This window comes from Lichenostomus cassidix, chromosome 8 (genome assembly GCF_008360975.1).
Source record: "Lichenostomus cassidix isolate B80296 chromosome 8, HeHo_3.0, whole genome shotgun sequence".
NCBI lineage: Eukaryota > Metazoa > Chordata > Aves > Passeriformes > Meliphagidae > Lichenostomus > Lichenostomus cassidix.
The window spans coordinates 11447887-11465862 of NC_139489.1; the positions used below are offsets into that span (position 1 = coordinate 11447887).

Sequence of the window (17976 nt, forward strand, 5' to 3'; positions counted from 1 at the left end):
TGATAATAAAAAACAATCTCACTTAGGTTTTTAATAGTCTTCATAGCACCAACACTTGCTTGTAAAAATTCTGATTTTTTTCTTTGATTAAATGACACAGGAACAGGTGGTGACATCTATGATGGGCTCGTATTTAAAGCTGGGAAAAAAAAAAGTTTTAAGAAGAATGTTTTCATAAAGTGCCTATTTTCTCAATCTTAACGCAGTAAATTTAATGCCATATTTCTAAACATCGTCTTCTTAAGGCTACTGTACTATTTTTCTCTAAGACCTCCTGACATCAACATTTATGTCACTCTGCTAACACCACCTGAACCATTCACATCAAGGTCTGAACCATTCAGCTTCTGTAGGAGTAACTTTACAAAAAAAAAGTCACATTTCAAAGCACACGTGTACAGGCCTTGACAATAAAGGCAAGGTAAGCTGCAGTAAATTACATTTACACAGTCATTTCAAAAAGAAATTTTCCTGTGGTTGAATCTGACTTTCTTTGTACAGCTACCTACTGAAAGTCACTCTTCTGCCTCAATAAAAAATGGTAACAAGCTGCATGATGTTTTGAATTAGGGTAAATACTAATAACCACACCAACATTTTAGTTCATTTCTTGTGGGTGATATTCATTCAAAGAAGTAGAGGCTGCTACAATATTTTTCCTCTGAACCTGTTATTTCAAACTAATGAAGGCAGGGATAGGAGCATAAAAAAGACAAAAACATTTGTTATTATTATTCATCAGTTTACATTTATTGAGAAAAACCATACAAAAACCATTATACAGTTAATGTGTACCCATATTACATACAATGTCAATGCAAGCTCAAAACCACATTTTTGTAAAGCATTCAATTTACCTCAAGTCCAAGCTGCATCTCCCTAAGACACTGTTCCCATCACAGTTGCCTTTTAAAGCCAATCTTCTGTTTACACACGGGTAGTTTCTGCAGAGAACACTTTTCTCAGGACGAAAAGGCATTTCACATGCACGCAAGAGAAATATTTGTGCATACACAAGAGTTTCATAAGCTATTACTAGGGAAGAGGGAATCCTGTCAATTGTATGCTTTCTGAAAAGCCCAGTCCTCCCTTCCTCCCCCCACTTCCAGAAAAAAAGCAAAATGGAAAAGCTTTTAGCATGCAATGGAAAACTTAGGAATTACTTTTGAAGAGAACAGGGGAGAAACAGTTTCTACCATATCCAATGAAATTTCACTAGTAAAAAGATGAAATACTTCAAGATAGGCTGTGCAAGTGAATCATGATCCTGTCTGCCCGGACAAGTGAAACAGATGACTTATAATTAAGCTACACTAAAGAATATCCACCTGGTACTTTACTCCATGTCCTAATAAACTCTAGGCTGCAGAAAGTGATATGAAAATGCTCTTCCTACTTGGAACATTATACTTCTGTTTAAACTTTTCTTACTCTTCACATTCATTGTGGTTCACTAAGGGGTGAGGGTAAGCAGGAAACATTTCAAGACACCTTTTGGACAAGTTCACTGCATTTCTAAGGAAGTCCAGTTATCTTTTTGGCTCGTGGTTAACTCAGTAATGTACTGTTCTCCCAGGAACCATGAGTTTGGAGACAGAGTTGCTAACACTATGCTCTGCACAAACCAGCATGCCTGTAAGCCCAGCAGTGAGAAAGCTGGAAGCCAATACACCTCAAATGCTACGCACAAGAACATCTCACCTTCCACACACTAGCAACATCCCAATACACTGCGTGGCTTTTTCTTCTCTATCTCCTCCCACAGGCTAAATTAACAATTGAAAGACTGTTCAAGATGTTTTAGGAGTAACAGTTGAAGGAAAAAGTACCATGTAAAAAGGAAGTGAACAAATGACTCAACCCCACACTAAATTCACAGTATCAAAATTCAAATGGTACACACCTACCCTCTTCTCACATCAAAAATGAAGTCACATGTTAAACTACAGATGAAATACTAAGTGGCTTGAGAAACTGAAGCACAACTATTAATTCAGTTCAAAAATTAGCTTGGCTGTTTAGAAGAATATAAAGTAAAACAGATGGTTTATATTATTAAATCACAGTTTAAAAAACTTAACAGATTATGGAACATTTATGGTCAAACAAAGAATACTTTAAAGAATGAAAAGTGATCAAAACAAAAATCATACCCTACATCATTATGTATGGGATACATTTCAAATCTGTTATGCTTTTGCCAATTTTACCTTCTACATGGAGCCCTTCTATGGTCCATGCTCATCGGCTCACCAATGGCATACACTCAAAGGATTCCTCTTTACTGGTAGTAACTATCTCAGGACCTGATTCTATGAGCTATGATTTGGTGCTTGCAGCATCTTCAGCACTGTGTGTGAAAATGAAGGCAGTATTTTTGAATATTTTTCTTAGATGTACAGATAAGCAGGACTTGAAAGAGGAGCAGCACATTTTAGAAACAGAATAATGAACAAAAAACCAAAGAGATGCTGCTTTATGTTAAGCTAAAAAAACCAACACCAAAAACTCAGAACAAAAACCTGTACCAGACCGTCTGTAAGACATATAACATTTTATACTATCAAAATATTCAGCAATTCAGTTAAAAGTATCAAGAAACAAGATACACTGACTGCTATAGCAATAAAATATCATTTGCTGTACTGTAAAGATTTAACTGGTGCTTATGCTTTTTCAGTTAAAACATACTAATCTCAAACTCCAAAATCTCTTTTCCTACCATATCAAGTATGAATAAGCAAACTGAGTTATCTAAAGATTCCACTAACACACTATAACTGTTAAGACAAGTTATCAAGTTCAATGATAACAACAAGAAGTCATTCTTCACATTTAGGTCTTATGGTTTAAGTGGGAATAGTGCCCTATTATAAAAAAAACATTGTGAAGGCTGTTGACATTTCTAACCAAAGCAATTCCTGCATATTTTAAAGGTTTTGATTCTTTAATTGCAACAATTATCTATTTGAGGCAAAATAACAAAAATTACTTATTCTGATCAAGTTCAATTACTGCAATCTAATAACCTTTTCTAAAAAAAAAAGAAAAAATAAAAAGAAAAAAATACATATTTACCTAGAAATATAAACAGTTGTTTAAAAACTTAAGATTTTCCACTCAAATGGAACCGTGAAGTAACAATGCATTTGGGGAAGCAGCAGATTGCTTTTCAATACACAACCACAAAGATCTCACAGGGACAACATTAATGTACTGAAATATATTAGTTTATATACTTCCTTAGGTTGTGCTTACCTGTTGCTTTTTTGCAGCAGAACCTAAGGTGGAAGGTCTGGGAAGGCACTGTGAAGTATAAATAATTGCACTGTTTGCAATTAATAAAGATTTTATACCTTAAATGAATCAAAATCAACAGCCTCCATTTTGTGAATGATAAAGAATCCAGTGAATTTAATTTTGCTCAGTTTAGTACATAATAAATGCACCATTCTGTAAGGTTATCTACAAAATACCATGCAAAATATCTGAACTAATAAACTTAATACCCTACACTAAAGATAGCAAATACTGTCCTAGCCTTTTTCAAGCTACCAGCATAATTCCTAATTTTAAAAGGGATAAAAATAAGTCCTTCTATTTCTACAGCACAATACACACATTGCTGATTACCTGAAAAAACTACTTCAATTTTCAAGCCTTAACTTTTACTTCTCTGTGCAGCCACCCTAAAAAAATTTATTCTCAAAGCAACAACATGGTGTTCCAAAAATTAAAGCAATTAGAAGTTATAGAATTATTTAAAACATACCTAACATCACTACATATCTGCAAACTATCTGAAGACAAAGACAACTCTGTCTAACAAGTGGTTCCAGAGACTTCAATGTTATGATATGCATACTTTAAAACACTGAATGACAGCTATCTCAGGAGTACTAATGAAAAAAAACTTACTCAGATAAACAGACACATGATTTTCTTTAGCTATTGCTGGAAGTTTCAGGAATACTTACCACAAAACTCATATTGTGTGTATGTATATATATAAGCAAACCTACGTTTCTGAATTAAGAAGCAATTATGATCTCCTAAGATACCAGCACTGTATTCCAACATAATATCACACAAGTACAGCATTTGCATTATGTGGAACATTGACAAAAAGATACTGTTGCAGTTCATCAATTTGTCATTCTGATGTACTTACAGTGCAATGCTCCTTGAAGGAACAATCAAGGATGATACACAGCACAGTCCTCCTCACCCCTATAGAGCTAGTTCTATACTGGCTGGATCAAACCTGCACTTCAACAGACAATGGCAAGACAGACTGTAGTGCATGTAGTCTAATATATGCAAAGAGCCAATAAATATGCAAAGAGCAAACACAGGATTTCAAGAGAATCAGCTTTTCAGTATGAGCATTAGAGCAATAAGAAGTTCCAAGTATATATAAAAAATAATCAGTTGATTCAAATACTTGAATATTTACAAAAAGAGAAGTTAACTGCTCTGCAGGAAGTTCTCAACCACTCCCATCACTCAAACAAAACAGCGTTTTAAGGACAGACGCAATTTTTGTAACTACTATGCATTACCACATTGACTTTTCTACACTGAATTTGAAGTGGACTACTTTAAACTGAAGGCTTAAGCACATTACACTTAAAGCAAGTTTTATAACTAGTCCGAAAAAATCCGTAAAATAGTTATGCAGGAACAGTTTTGAAGTATTCAATTAAAAACAAAAGTTATCTGTTATAGCAGCTGCACAGGTCTGAAACAGTGGTCATGTATAAAAGGAAATTTCACTGTTAATGCAAAAGTATGCCAAAAGATCATCTCCTTAAACACATGCAGTTTTAATCAAGTAGAAAGAAAATTAAGGTATCAAGATTACTGGTGCTAGGCAGCAAAATACAATGAATGAAAGAGATCCTCCATCTACAGCTATTCTGCAAGAGGGGAAAAACATGCTAACAACAAGTTTTTAAACTCAACAAGGTTTAGGAGGGGGGAAAAAAAAACCCAACTCATTTGTGTACAGGTACCTTGATTCAGCGTTGCAAATCAATCCTATAATTCTGCATATACCCACATATCCAACTTACCGACACAGGAGGTTTCATATTATTTATTGTAAAGCACAAAACAGGCATTTTAAAAGTGATAAAGTATACATTGAAAAAGTACATTTATATCACAAAGCATTGACCACATAATTGCAAATACATTTGCTGGAATGTGTACATCTACACTAATACTAAAAACAAACCATTTTTTCATTTCTACACAGAAATATTACCTCCTATCAGTAGTGATAGATATTTTGTACATTTTCAAAAACACTATTTTTTTAACCAAAATTAAGATCTTCATCAAGGCGTCTGCATCCATACATTTAACAAAGGTTTTTTCCCCCACACAATGAAGCAAATACTGTATTGTCCACTTCTTATTATTGGCCCTGTGCAGAAGAGATACATAAGAGATACACAAAAAGTTAAAGAAAATCCTTTAAATCGAGCTAACTCAGGAGTGAAGCCTTTAAGAAAGAAAAATTGGTTAATGTAAATGGTGGTGGCTTCTTGCATGGTTTTCAAAACCCTGGGAGGAGAAAGTTTTTCTTTTAAAAAAAAAAAAAAAACAATCACCAAACATATGGATAGATACAGAACTCAAGTTATCAGGTAAACGAAGTCATCTACTAATTATTCTGATAGCTATTGTGCTAGAAAAAAAGATGCATACTCCAAAGGAACAAAGCAGGAGACATGCAAAAAAATATCTACAACCACTGAGACGGAAGCCAGCCAAAAACCACTTTAAGACTGTACCTGTGGTGCTGGAGGATGCTGTGGCATTCCCTGTGGACTTGTCTGAGCGTAGTACGCTGCCTGCTGCCTGTAGTACTCAGCCCACGCTGCACTGTAATCTGGCTGACCGCCCGGAGGAGCCCCAGCAGGGGCAGGAACAGCTTGACCTGCAAGGAATTAAAATTACACAGCTTTGTTGTTGCAATAGAAATGAGAAAATTTCGAGACCTCAGCACCTAATGAACATTACCTAGCAATATTCCTCCAAGGCTTTTGAATAAACTTGTGGCTTTTCAGCCTAAACACTCATCCTATTATTTTAATGCAATGATTCCCATGTAAAGCAAAATAGAGCAACCGTAAGGGCAGGTTTTTCTGCCTCTTGATTCAAAGCCATGAATCACGTTTAAAGCCTGCTGACCTAAACAACAGTAGCATTTAAAAACACACTAAGAGGCAAAACTTTTTATAATCCACCTCAGCTAATTTTGTCTTATTTTACAGACTGCATTCATTAGCGCAGAAGATGCTAATTCATACATTACTCCAATTCCAGCAGTGTTCATGCCAATTACAAAGTTATTGCAGGTTACATTTTTCAAAAAGAGCATTAATTTTTGCAAACATTTCCTCCAGCACAGAATACAGTCCTAAAACTTGCTACCACACTTTGCAAGCGTTCCAATCCTCTGGAAACAAGAGCACATACAAACACATTCTCCCAGACAGCTCAGAACTACTGCTCCTTTCAACAAAAACAACTGACAGACTAAAATCCCTAACAGTGACAGACTAACACAGAAGGATTCTTCAGCATATTAAAAATACAAGCAAACCAATCAAAGAAAACTACAGCCAACCTTTCAGTCATACTGTTCTTCCACAGGACACTTGTCACAGACATCTTTACTTCCTTCTTTCCCCAACTTCAGAAACATAAACTACACCTGGTCTTAGTACCACTACCTTTACAATTTCTGAGAGGTATTTTTGCAGTTACCACTGCAAAATGTACAAAACTCTAAGCAAAGCAATACTCTCTATGCACTTCCTAAACATCTGTCCACACACACTTGCAGGCACCCAGACGAAGGGTTTTATACATAGTGCTTCATCTGAAGTTTCCTAAACTTCCAAACCAGAACTTTGGTTCCAAACCATGACACTTTTGATTTACACTCTTAGAGGGTTATTTTTCAAATCAGAAGTCCTTCAGTCAGGATTAAGATACTACCAAAACCCCACCACCTGTGCAAGGCTTTTCCAAGATACTAGAAAAAAACCTCCAAACCCAAGAAAACCAAACCACCATATCCCATCACCCTACAGTACACAAACCCAGGCAAAATGCAAACCTGCTGCACCCTGTACAATTCTATGTGTACCCAACTGTCTATTCTGCTACGAACAAAAAGGGGCAGCTTCCACATGGTGAAGGCTGAAAGTTTTCAATCCTACCTGAAACCACCTCACCTATTTGAATACAAGACCACTGAGCAACCTTCTGAGGAACATGAGTATCAAAAATTCTGATGAAGTGTTTTCTAGGATATCAGACAGAAGGTTCGTTTTGTTTAGTTTTGAAAAATACTTCAACAAAGAAAATTCACGTGAAGAATCCTCGCTGTTCACACTACTCCTACACATGTGTAGTCTTCCAGTCCTCTCAAAAACATGAAGTGTGAGCAGACAATGTGTATTTGGCAAAGCACTATCCTGAAAGCCATCAAAATACAATCTTCCATTTTCCAACTGCCTTTACAACTTACATAGTTTTTCCACTTACACTGTAGGTGAGCTATAAAATTCTACTCATGTTTTATTTCGGCTTATAAAGAAATGTCTAGAAAAACTTAAAATTCTTCAAATCTTTAGAGCTGTTACCTCATTTTATAACTTGTAATTTGTAATTTTCCACAACTTGCAATTTACACTTATCAATTATTTTAACAAAAACTATCTTTAATATGGTTACAAATTATCCCAAGTTCACCATTACTTAGAGATAATAACTATACTTACATATTATTTTCGGAACAACTGAATGTCAAAGATAAGGGATTTTTTGTACATTACAACCTGAAAATCTTTGGACATTCAGCCAACTATGGCAAGGCAGCACTGGAATTCAAGTAATAAATCAAATATAGGAAATGTAACATCTACTCAAAAATGTCACACTGGATTTCTGTCCTGAAATGGGTATTTCATGTGCACCATTTCCCTACTAAGTACTGTGAGTAGTTCTGAACCTACACAAGAAATTCAGCAGTTTAATCAAAACTTCCCTAAAGTGTAGAAGCTGCACTGAAGCAGCACCTGCTCATTAATATCCAAATTTAATGGGAACACTTAGGAATAAGACTGATAAACTCCATACAAAGGAAACATGAGAAACACAAAACACCTCCCCTTTAAGGAGGGCTGAGAAAGGTAACAGCAGCAGAGTTTACAGTTCAACACCATCAAGGGTGAATCTAATGAGAGAAAACTGTTTTGTTTCTTCTTTCCCACAACCATGCTGAGGAATCTTTTAAAAAACACTTCCATTATTTTATTATGGAATTCTTTAACTTCTCCTCAAGCCCACAATATATGGAAACGACTTTCAGATCACTCGTCCATGATTAAGTATGAGAAAACCCAAAACACCAACTGCAATATCACAGGCAACTGGTTCAGCTCAGCACTGCTACCCTCAGAACCTTGCCATAGGGATTATCAAGACTTTTCAACAGTAAAACCAGAACCGATTTGGTTTAACAAGCCTGAGTTTCCCTTTAGTTCATTTCTCCCTAACGATTTTTTGGGAAGTATCTGTGCTGTGAGAAATTTGAGTGATCAGAGAGCAAGTGACTTTTAATTCCCATCCTTTAGCACAAGTTAATGCGACAGAAGATTACAATTCTATAGGAAGCACAAACCGTACTGGAGAGCCTGGAGACAACATGAACTTGCTGCTGGACAGCCTTCCTGTCCATCAGATCTTCAGCTGTTTAACATTCTCATTAACGAGGTGGGGAAACCCACCACCATTTAGCATTTCACCAACTTCGGCTGAATTCCTCTTTTCTAAGTGGATCTTAAGAGAAATGGTATCTAACACATCAAGATTCGGCAGCAAAAAGTTCTCATGATTTACACAGTCAAGTTATATAGGTCCAGACACCAACAGCTCTCCTTCATGCACAGAACTCAATCAAAACTAAAAATAAAAATTAGGATGAGAACTGCCTTCATGTTTTTCTTCTTATTTGTTTTGGCTTTTTTTAACATTTTGCCTTTTAAGAGCAACTGTTTTCATCTCGCAATATACTTTTTTGGCTCACACTTCCCTTTGGAACTGCTCCGATAAACTCTATCCCAACACCTTATAACTACCTACTATTTAATCAGCATAAGTGCAAGACTACTGCAACCCAGATTTTGCTTTCCAAGATAGCATATCAGAAAGACTGCAGAGCCCCTGCCAACAAATGACATTATTTTAAAAGAACAGCGAAAACCACCCACAACTTTGCATTTTAGAATTTAAGGTAAACTAACACAGACAGTAAATTGAAAAGAAACTGCTAAATGAACCAGGAAGAAGAAAAATGGAAAGGCCTATCACATTTTAGAAATTTTGTGTTTGGGAGCTGTAATTCCCTTAAGCCTGATAAACAATTATTGAAATAAATAATCTCTATGTATTTTCTGTTTCACAACATCACTTACGCTGTGCCAAAATAAAGAACAGTTATGTCTTGACAAATAATTAACAATATAGTGCAAGGCTGGTAAGAGGAATTAAGCATGTTACTAATCTTAAATCTGAATGCTTTTAATATTTCATGAGAAAACTGAGTGCAGCTGGAAAATGGCTAAATAGCCACCAAACCCTCCCATGCAAACAAAGATATATCTCAAACCAAATGCTGCTGGATGTCTGGTCAGGGATACCACGGAAGCACTGGCATTCCTAAGCCCACTGGTGCTCAGTGTCCAGACCTGCACCACCTACAGCACCCACGGCAGGACAGCACAGACACAACACTGACCTGCAGCACATTACCATGATTTAAAAGGTAATGATAACTTCTACCAGCACATAAACCATACACTCCTTTCCTTATACAGAAGACAATGAAATCATCAACTTAACCAGCACATTAATTTAATTTTTATTAAAAAAAGCTACCAACAACATATATCCTGCAATTTAAACACAGCACTGGAGTGCTGCAAAACAAATGCTATTTGAAAAAGGGCACAGTATAAATGAAAGCTAATTACGATGCTTTAGAAACCTGGAACACAAAAAGCAAGTTACAAGGAAAAAAATTATATGTAATCTTAAGAGTACTAGGAAACAACTACCAAACAAGCAAAACAACAGCTTCATAAAGCAGATTGAACTTCAAAATTTAGGAAATATACTTTAAAATACTCAAATTGAAATATTTAAAAAATGTTGTTTCCCAATGATTAAAGACATCTCCTTAAGTTTGGAAGTATTTTTATAAAGTTGATTACTAGCCTGAACACCATGAAATGCCTAAAAACAACACAAAATGAAAGTCTGTTTCTCAGCTATATTTGGTTCAGAAGACATGTGGCTTTTTTTTTTTTTTGTAAAAACCCCCATCTCATCCAGCAAAATATGCAAGTCTCCTGAAACATTCTACAATGCAACAACAAATAAACACCTGCACACTTACCCATTTTTTTGTAGTACTCCTCCCAGGCCTTGGTATAGTCAACCTGCCCTGCTGGTGCTGGATTTGGCTGATCTCCTGAATCACATTAAAAATAGTCAAACTAAGACTACCAGAAGGTTCACACAAAATCCAAATAATCAACTGAATTTTTCAGTAACAGTCCCACATGATATCACTCAAATCTGACACTGTAAACTTCCATGGTACAAGCAACTACAAATTAGTAGTAAGCTATTAGTAGTAAAGTATTAGTAAAAAAGACATGTTTTCAAGATTCAGGAAATGCATACTACTAGCAATACAAAATACCAAAATCCAAGTGGTAAGTCTCACCCAGGCACAAAAGTTAAAATAACACAACCAAATACCACAGCTGTAATTGTCCTAAACCCACTGGAAGTGATGCAACTGTTTAAGCAAATGCCAGTCAACAGCTTAGCTCATTAAATTTTTATTTATGACTGCTCCATGTAGTCATTAAGTCAGCCCACATTGCAACAAGATTTTCTTTGGAGTATATTTCAAGATAAATACATTACTCTTATTACTGCTAAAATGATGAAAAGCAATAATGAAGGCTATAAGCAGTAGTCTTCAAAAAAACCCCAGCTACTTTAAACAAATTTAGCCCATATACGAAGATACCAATAAAAAATAATGGGGGCATGTACACCTCCAGCAATGAGAAATGTGTCCATTTCACTCAATAGCTACCTTGTCCATTAGTCTGGGTTGTAGCTGGTCCACCAGGAGGGGCTGCAGGTGGTGGCTGTGCTTGCTGCTGATAATAGTGAGCATAATAAGCTGCCCACGCTGCTGAATTGGGATCTGTTCCTGGCTTACCTATGAAAACAGAACATAAGGATTTAAAAAAGTAGTACTACCATGAACAGAATGCTGTCCTCAATTAATCCTGTCCTAGGCATTCTTATTTTCCTCCAAGGAAAAATCCATCTAAAATATACGTGTACATCCTTTAAGTATTTTTTTCTTTCTGGCATAAACTTTTGATCAGTTTTTAGACCAATGTACTGTACAAAGTGTACTTTCATAGAGCTGGTGAGATAAAATAACTTTCGAACCCTTACCACTACAATGCCACTTATTAATTTTACATGTGATAAACAGAAAAAAGATTTTGCAAATGTATTTAAACAGTTATGTTAATAAACGGTAGCAGCAATGGATCATTCTAGCACCAAACAATTTCAGTGGTTTTACTTTTGTTAGAACCTCACGCTAATGACACTGGCACCGGTGCAGGAGGCATGCCAAATACATATTTCTGAAACAGAAGAATACAAAACTTACTAGGCATTTGCAATGCTTGTCAGTTAAACTTTAAGGTAACAGTAAAATAAAGAAACACACAGCATTTTAAGAACCTGAATCCCCACAGATGGCTATTAAGCATCACTGTTTACTTACAGCTTCTAAGTATAAAAAATAATAGCAACAGTTGCATCTTCTGCAGCTATTTCCACGGTTCCTTATTTTTATCTACATCTAGGTAGGCCAATGATGCAGTTTCCTAGAGTTTTATTTCTCTGTTTTTCACATATAACCTTTAGGAATGGCTTATTCTTGCTGAATCACAAATTGATTAAATTACCAGACTGGGAATCCACAATACCTGAAAATCTACTATTAGAGAACATAATATGTTTTATGCAACCAGCATATATTTGCAAACAATATTTGCAGTCTTAAAAAAGAAAACTATCTGCAAAGAAATGCAGCCAACTGAAGAGAGAATTTCACAAAAGAACATGGACACAACTGATACTTTAGGATAGCTATACATGGGAATGGAAATAGAATCCTCCCCAAACACAGAACAGGTAAGGCAGTGAGTAATGGAAAATGAAGAAATCCCCTGAAAAAGGCATTCAAGAAGAAATCCACAACAACAAATTAATGCTAAATGAAATCCTGTGACAAAAGTCAGATGTAATCACTTCAAATGCAGACACCAGTTTCAGCATACAGAAAAAAAATGTTAACACACTACCTCCTGGTTTGAATTACACTGCTTCCATCAACAATAGTGAATTTAAACTAACATGTACTGTATTCTAAAGTTACCTGCATGTATCAAATAAGCCATTGCTCAATGTCCCCCCCGCCTTCTTCCCCTTAGCTACTTCTCTAGAGTAGAAGAACAGAGCTGGATTCATTAAATTTCCAAAGAAATCTGACTGTAGTAACCAGCTCCACTTTCACGTGACAAGGGCAAGAGCATGGTTCTGAAGAAAGCACCTCTGAAAAAAATACTAAAATAACCCATTTGTTACACTGAAATGAGTAACTAAGTGAAAACTGTAGAAAATTCATCCAAAGAAATGCTAGTCACAAGAAATACCAACTTCAACTGCACATATGAGAACTTCACTACATTTTTAACAAAGTATTTATAAAAAAACAGTTACTGAATCATCAAGATGACATCAAGGGAATATTTGTCATTTTTTCTTATGTATCCTTTAGCAGACAAATTACTTCACAAAAAGCAAGGTGGTGTGAAAAAGGCTGTAACATTTTAGTAGTGGTTTTGCATTGAATACTTTTGCTGTGCTGAGACTAAGTCACTTGGAATCATTCTACTTTTAAATAACGTCAACAGGCATTTTTAAATGCTGAACTGAATATATGCTGAGCTACCTTTTAGAGCAGTTTGGGAGCTAAAACCAGAGATCACTCTTTGCAAAGACATAACACGTGATACCCTTCTCCACTAATGGAACCTATGTCAGGAACGGTGGCTATCACAAAACACTTATGTCATTTTAAACAAAAATAAAATTGTGATCTTTTAGTTCAAGTTCTGAGGAAACTCTACCTCAAACAAATGAGGTACGACAGACTCAAGCATCTAGCCTTACCATGCCTTCTGTGGCTGATGTTCCATTTCCCCATATCCTCTAGGCCAACCAAAGGATGTAAACTTAAAGAAAAGCAGGATACTACAACTTTGGAAGTCGCAATTAAGTAAAAACTCCCAGTCTTGACAACGATAAACAGAAATAGAAGAAACAGATTCTACAAAGATGGGTTTCAGAGGAAAATACAAAACTATTACAGGCAAAAGCTCATAATACACAAGCCTAACTAGTTTTACTGCATTAATAGCAATTCACCAAGGTATCATCCCTTCAAAGGGGACTCAACAAAATATACTTGTGCATCAGACTCTTCAAAGTAATTCTAATAGGTCAACAAAACCTAGAAACATCATATAGCATTAACTGTAAAAGACAGATCAGTTAAGACTGTTAAAAATAAAATACAAAGTAATTTACTATTAGAGAAAGAAATGGCATCCTCATTAAAGAATTTTATGTAAAAACATCAACTGTAAGAAAACTGAATTGCACAAAATCAGTGAACAAAGACTTCCAGAAAGTATCAAAAACAGTGATGCAGTATCAATAACATTTGTAAAAAAGCGTATTTCAACTGTAACAAAATTCAACATCTCACAAGCCACACATGGAAAGTGCAAAACATAAGTAAACTGACAATCAGTGAGAAAAAGCCAGAAAAATAGGAGCTTTTCAGATTAATGAGTGTAACAAAAGTGAACTGTACAATGCATTTACTTGTAAGGACAAAATGGATGTACTTGAAATATACCCACACTCCAGTACAGCTGTGGCATTTCTTACCTGGATCTGGTGGGTTGGGTGGCTGCCAGTGTGGATAAGCATTTCCCCATCCCTGTGGAGCATATGGAGCTGGAGGACCACTATAAAAGATCAAGGCATACACACACAGTGAAAGCCAGGCCCAGGGTCACCCTACAAAGAAGGAAATCAGCTGCAGCAATACTTACTGAGGAGCAGGACCAGGAGGGCCTGGATTATAAGGAGCTGGATTATATGGTCCCATGGGAGCACCAGGACCTGGTGGCCCAGGAGGTCCATGTGGGCCAGGAACAACACCATGGGGTCCATGGGGAACAGGAGGACCCAATGGATTCACTGGACCCTGGAAAAAGGGTAGCACAGAGATGAAAATGCATCTTGAGGTTCTCAATTTTTCAGCAGTTTAAAAGCATTTAATCTTTACACTAAGAATATAATCTAAAAGGTTTGACTGTCTTTAAATAAAGACATTTCCTTGCATAAAACAAAGTTTCATTAGGCTTAGGGCTAGTTGAAGACGAGAGTTAAAGGCAGCAGTGGCAGTAATAAAAAGTTGCATTTATTTCAGTTCCTTCTTGAGGAAGTGAAGAATTTTACAGTAAGACTCATGGATTTTTTCCACAAGCTGCACTGAATAGTCCACACCCTAGCGAAATTATCAGTTTTAAAACAAGTCAATACATCTAAATCTAACTAAACCTGCTTCTAAAACCAGGTACAAAAAACCACGAGTAGATTTGATGATATACAGACACATGTAAACAAAAGTGGAGTGAAACTGAAGGTGCAACCTGGATTAAAACTTTTAACTAAACATACTGAGACTGAAAAACTAAACACATAATTAGTAGCTTTTAGCATTATCACTGGTATCTATGAATTTACCCAATTTTACATATGTCTGAAATAGCCATTTTCAAGAACTCGTTATTAAAGAATACACTATATAATTTTGAAGCGAACAACAGTTTCCATTTCAAGATTTTGTTACGTTTATGTTACTTTAAATCCAGATTACCATTTATTATTACCAAATTATTATCTGATTAATCTGGGAAGTGAAAGGAAAGAAAAGTCTCCACAAAGGAGACGTGCTTCAAGCTCTGTTTAACTGTAGAAGTAAACAAAAAACCAGTTATACAACTCACTCCAATCTTTTCTTCTATAAGTTGTCGTGCATAATCTATTTGCTGAGGTGTTCCACGGATAGTAAACATCTTCATGTTTGGATCTGCATTAGGTGGAGGATTTCTCTGAAGTTCTATTCTAGCACCAGACTGCTGGCTTATACTTTTAATAGTTTCACCACCTACAATGCAACGTAAGAGTTTTTATGATGTGCATTAAAGCAAAAAATACTGGTTCAAATCAGAGAAAGTAAACAGCATGGAAGTTGAAAAGACATCTCTTCTTATGAGCCACTCAAGAACATTCTAACGATTTTAGAAATACCCCTTCAGTGTAGTATAGAGCTTTAATGGCAATAAACTAGTAAAATGAATTATTTTTCTAAATTAAAGAGTACAAGAATGCTACTCAGAAACAAGAGCAAAGAATTCCTACAATCTGGTTTCTTTCATTCATGTAAACATTTATTTTAGACATGAAAAACAACTGACACACACGGGTCAGTAAATATAAACCTCTCTATAAAGAGGGTAAGGAAGCCCAAATGACAAAAATGCCCCACAGAGGCTGACAAGATAGTCAAGTCCACAATTTCTTGCAGAGCACCAAAACCAGAAAGTTAAATTCCCTGAACTGGCTCCTCCTCTTACAGGATCCAGAGAAGTTATATGTACCGTTAGTATACACAAAGTCTTCAAAATGGGTAATTTGGCAAATAAATTAAAAAAATCACAGAATCTGAGTTGGAAGGGACCCACGAGGATCATGGGAGTCCATCTCTTAAGTGAAAGGCCCATGTAGGGATTAAACATAAAACCTCAGCATTATTAGCATCCTCCTAATCACATGTTTCTGTAGCATGGCATTTGTCAAAACACAAAACCAGAGTGGTTTTTAAGTAACATACAGATGTAAATATATAAGATATATTGCCTTTTCCAATGATTAATCCAGTTTTGCCAGTAGGGACAATAAAATTGAATTCTTGTAATCCTCCAGGAGGCCCCATATTCCAGTTGCCTTGGCCTCTACCCCTTCCTCGACCACCAGGTCCTGGTCCACCAGGGTTACCAGCCTAAAAAGAAGCAGCAACAAATGAGCATATTCTGTAAAATTACTGCAAACAAATAATGCAAACAGGTTACATGGTATCATTTCTTTAGAAAAAAATTATTCACTACTCAGACAATTTTGTTGTTAAAGCACTACCTTCTATGGAAGACCTAAATTACACCTTTAAAAATGTTCTGTACAATTTGCATATCAAAGAAGGAGAAAAGGATATAGAATAAAGTTTCACATCTACAAAGATGTAATTTTTGTCTGCCTTCTGTAAATGCAGAAGGAACAGTGGGGCTCCTCTAAAATTAAGGTTTTTCACACTGATTATCACCAGAAGTGAGTTTATTAGCTATCAGCACAGAACAGAAGTAGCAGATCTAAAACCAGTCACATCAAGAAATGCCATGACTTTGCATCAGTACTGCCACTTGCAAAACTGTAACTGTAAAAATTAACATTCACATTCCAGACCAAACTTTGAAGTAGATTCAAATGGCATCATTATATTATTTTCTTTAGTTACACACACTTTTTGAAAATTTCAGCTATTTCCAAAAGATGGACAGGAGATTTTAAACACTAAACAATGTTACCCAACCTGAACACTGCGAAGGAGATCTGTAATAATTTCTGCAGCATGCTGACATCTGTCAGGAGGCCCTGTGATCTGGGCTATTCTGTCTGGAGTTGTTCCATCATCTGGAATAAAAATGAACTATTCCAGTATATGCAATTCAATGCATTTACACTTAATTCACAGAAACTTATGAACATGTTACAAACCTGGCTTAAACTGGATCCTAACACCAGCATCATTCTGGATCTTTTTTATCATCTCTCCATTTCTTCCAATTACAATACCTACAGCAAAGCGCGGTATTGGAACCTAAAAAAACACCCAAACCCCAAGATGTTGATGACACAGATATTCCTAAAAAATCCACACAATGAAAGGGTTAGAATTACTTAGAATTGTAAACTAGGGCAAGACCAATGTTAAAGCTTTTTCAAGGGTGAAATTTTAGTATCAAGTCACAAGCCCAGCACACACTGGACTAAAGTATCAAAACGAAAGTGATCCTACACTTTCAAAGTTCTCACAGTGGTAGCACTTCCAGTGGATATTATGCTTCTCAGAAAAAAGAAAATGAAAAACAAAAGAATTTATGGAGTGTCTAATATGCAGATTCTAGCAGATGAAATTTTAGGCCTCTCTCCTGATGAAGTTACTAGCTTGTGACTTGCGTGACAGGTGGACTTAAATGTCCTTCCGTAAAGGCCAGTCCAATTTCATTAACATTACATACTTGGCCATAAAATTTACTTGCTGGTTTGATAAAAAACTCCACCTACTTGAAACGGTTCATAAGTGCTGGCAATGTAAAGTGAATGCTGCACACCATTTAGTGTCAAAAATTCAGCAATGACCAAGTAATACTTACATGCCACAACCACTTTTGAAATCTGATTAAAAGCTTTCAGTGGTATTACCCAACTTAACATTCAAAGTTAACATCTCAAAATACAGTGAACAAGTTTTTCAACCATGCTTACGTCTATCCCTTCATTTCCTCCTATTCTTGACCCGTATTCGTTGCGCACCTCTCTAAAGCCACCTTGATCGCGAATTAACTCCAGCACCATTTCCTTGGCTTGCTAAAA

At 36.0% G+C, this 17976-nt stretch overlaps 1 protein-coding gene across 19 annotated transcripts in view; it reads right to left on the reverse strand.

Moving 5' to 3' along the window:
* Positions 1–17976, reverse strand: part of FUBP1 (far upstream element binding protein 1) — a 34774-nt gene that overhangs the window by 10074 nt on the left and 6724 nt on the right. For 2 of the 19 annotated variants that reach the window (XM_085067887.1, XM_085067893.1), the window contains 11 exons: positions 17917–17970; positions 17098–17200; positions 16913–17013; positions 16186–16327; positions 15273–15433; positions 14313–14467; positions 14146–14225; positions 11195–11323; positions 10481–10555; positions 5802–5947; positions 3259–3306 (listed from right to left, as the gene is read on the reverse strand). In XM_085067887.1, coding sequence (XP_084924013.1) covers positions 3259–3306; positions 5802–5947; positions 10481–10555; positions 11195–11323; positions 14146–14225; positions 14313–14467; positions 15273–15433; positions 16186–16327; positions 16913–17013; positions 17098–17200; positions 17917–17970 — 1194 coding nt within the window. Of the gene's footprint in view, positions 1–721; positions 4270–5291; positions 5432–5801; positions 5948–10480; positions 10556–11194; positions 11324–14145; positions 14226–14312; positions 14468–15272; positions 15434–16185; positions 16328–16912; positions 17014–17097; positions 17201–17868; positions 17971–17976 lie in introns of those variants that run through there. The other 17 variants (XM_085067881.1, XM_085067890.1, XM_085067884.1 and 14 more) reach the window with 15 other exon arrangements.